This window comes from Monoraphidium neglectum (genome assembly GCF_000611645.1).
Source record: "Monoraphidium neglectum strain SAG 48.87 unplaced genomic scaffold scaffold06037, whole genome shotgun sequence".
Classification (NCBI taxonomy): Eukaryota; Viridiplantae; Chlorophyta; class Chlorophyceae; order Sphaeropleales; family Selenastraceae; genus Monoraphidium; species Monoraphidium neglectum.
In genome coordinates, this window is record NW_014007596.1 from 1 (window position 1) to 2,571 (window position 2,571).

Here is a 2,571-nt window from a genome sequence, read left to right on the forward strand (position 1 = left end):
GGGGATGAGGGTGTTGGCGCGCGCCCGAGAGGGGGAGAGGGCTGCGGGGACGCACGCACAGGACCGGCGCCAGGCTCGGAAGCGGGCGCGCGCCCCTGCGCTCTGCCCGCGCTCTACCCGCGTTAAGCGGCGCGGCACGCAATGGACGCACACTGCGAATGCACGGCCCCTGGCCACTTCCGCGGGCCCGCGGCTGTAGTATCCACTATCTACGTCGCCGCCATTGCCGCGCGTCCCTTGCAAACAGCTGGCATCCCTGGACATGTCGAACATTGCGGAAGTCTGGACGGCGGTGACCTCTGCAGCGACGCGCGTGGGGAGAGCCCAGCAGCAGCAGGAGCAGCAGCAGCAGCAGGAGCAGCCGCAGGAGCAGGAGGTGGAACAGGAGCAGGACTCTCAGCAGCGGAAGGGCTTGTTGGGGGGCGGCCGCGACGCGGACGCGAGGCAAGTGGGGTCTGCGTTGGCGGCGGCGACGGCGGACGTCGGCGGCCGGCAGCCGGCCGTGGTGAAGCTCGAGCCTGCGCAGGAAGACGTCGTACATGCTGACGTCATCGATGGTGACGTCATCGACGAGCGTGCGCGGGCGGGTGTGGACGGGCTGCGGCGGGCGCAGGCAGACGGGCAGGACGAGCCCATGGAAGAGCAGCACGAGGAACAGCAAGCGGCAGAGTCGCAGCAGCAGCAGGAGGAGGACGAGCAACTGCAGCAGCGGCAGCAAGAGGGACGGCAAGAGTCCGAGTTGCTGCAGCAGCAGGAGCAATTGAGGCAGCAACAAGACGACCAGCGAGAGAAGCAGCAGGAGGGGGATCAGCTGCACCTCCATCAACCCGAGCCGCAGCCCTCCCGGCCGCGCTCACTGCGGCGCCTGCGCAGCATGGGCGACAGCTCATTGGCCGCCGGCTCGCCAGACGCATCAACCAGCGGGTCTCACCCTGGCAGGGACTCACCGGCCAAGGGCGCCACCGCTGCGCCGCCCCCAGGCGCCCCCGCGCGCCGCGGCAAGGCGGCGGGCGCCGAGCCGGCCTCGCAGCCGCCCGCTCCCGAGGGCGGACGCACGCGCGGGGCGGCGGCGGCAGCGGCGCTGGCGGCGGCGGCTGCGGGCGCAGCGGAGGGGCCCGGGGGCGGCCGCGGGCAGAAGCGTCGGAAGGGTGATGGGGAAGATCGGACGGACGGGCCCGGGGGCGAAGCGACCGCAGAGGCGACTGCGGAGCAGGGCGACTTGATCGAAGGTACCGGTCAGGGCACCCTCGTCAAGGAGCCGTCCGCCGCGACAGATGCGACAGGTACCGAGGAGAAGCGGCCAGACGAGGAGGCGCCGGCGAAGCGGCGGCGCGGCCGCCCGCCCAAGGTGCGTCCGGAGCAGCAGCAGGACCGGCAGCCGTCTGCAGCTGCGCAGGCTGAGGGGCAGCAGGAGCAGCAGCAGGAGCAGCAGGAGCCGGAGCAGCAGGATGAGCAGCAGCAGGGCCAGCAGCACCAGCAGCAGCAGCAAAAGCAGGAGAAGCAGCACCAGGACCAGCAGCACACGCAGGAGGAGCAGCAGCAAGCCCAGCCAGCCAGCGAGGGGGAGCAGCAGGGGCGGCCGCAGGCCGCCGCCCAGGTGGCCGAGACTGCTGGCGCCGCCGCCTCAACCTCGACAGGCGGCTCAAAGCCCCCACTAGGCGCGGCCAGGCCCACCGGCGGCGCCGAAGAGGCGGCAACCGCCGCTTGGAGCGCCCTCGGCGGCGAGCAAGCGCCGCAGGGCGAGCGGCAGCCCGAGGGCGCGCAGGACAGCTGCACACAGCAGCAGCAGCAGCAGCAGCAGCAGCAGCAGCAGCAGCAGCAGCAGCGGTTGGCGGAGCCGCCGGACCCCCAGCAGGAGCAGCGCCGCCGCCTGGTGCGCCTGCGGGACGCGCTCGCACAAGAGCAGCGCCAGGCGGCGCGCCGGCGGCGCGAGGCGGCCGCGATGCCGCAGATCACGGTCCGGCCGGCGGCGTCGTGGCCGGCGGTGCTGGACGTGGGGCGCATGTTTGCAGATGTTGTCAAGGTGTGGCGGCCGCGGACGCTGGAGTGATCCCCATTCCTTGCCGGCCTGGCCGGCCGTTCGCGTCTCTGCATCGCCCGATGGTCTTTGGATTTGCCGCCGTCGAGTCGGAGCATGTGTTTGCTTTGCAGGCGGGGCCGGCGCCGCCGCACCTACGCAAGCCCGGCTTTGCGGTGCTGGCGTCAGCTGGGGGTGTCCGCCACCACTCCCACCCCCTCATCCGCCCACCTGCCCGGCCCCACAACACCGGCCGTCGCCGCTCCCGCACCTCCGCCCCTCCAAAACCGCTCCCGGGACATGGTCAGAAACACCCGCGCGGCCGCCCCCCTCCCCGCCGCCCCGCTGCGCGCCCGCAGGTCTACAACTCCGGATCCAGTGCTCTGCCACTGCCGTCTGACGCCCTGGCCTGCCTCTCAAAACTGCGCCTGGCCACGGACACCCTCTGCCGCGGCTGGCTGGCCCACTGCCGCGCGCTGCTGGACGGCCTGTCCGACGCCGCCGCCGCGCGCGCCGCCGCGGCCGTCGCCGCGCGCGAGGCGGCCGTCCTCGGC

At 73.1% G+C, this 2,571-nt stretch overlaps 1 protein-coding gene across 1 annotated transcript; it reads left to right on the top strand.

Moving 5' to 3' along the window:
• Positions 1-262: 262 nt before the first annotated feature.
• MNEG_16141 (hypothetical protein) lies at positions 263-2,050 on the top strand (the record flags this gene model as incomplete). Its single annotated transcript, XM_014035388.1, has 1 exon — positions 263-2,050. One exon carries the CDS (start codon positions 263-265, stop codon positions 2,048-2,050), a length of 1,788 nt encoding a protein of 595 aa, XP_013890842.1.
• Positions 2,051-2,571: the final 521 nt, after the last annotated feature.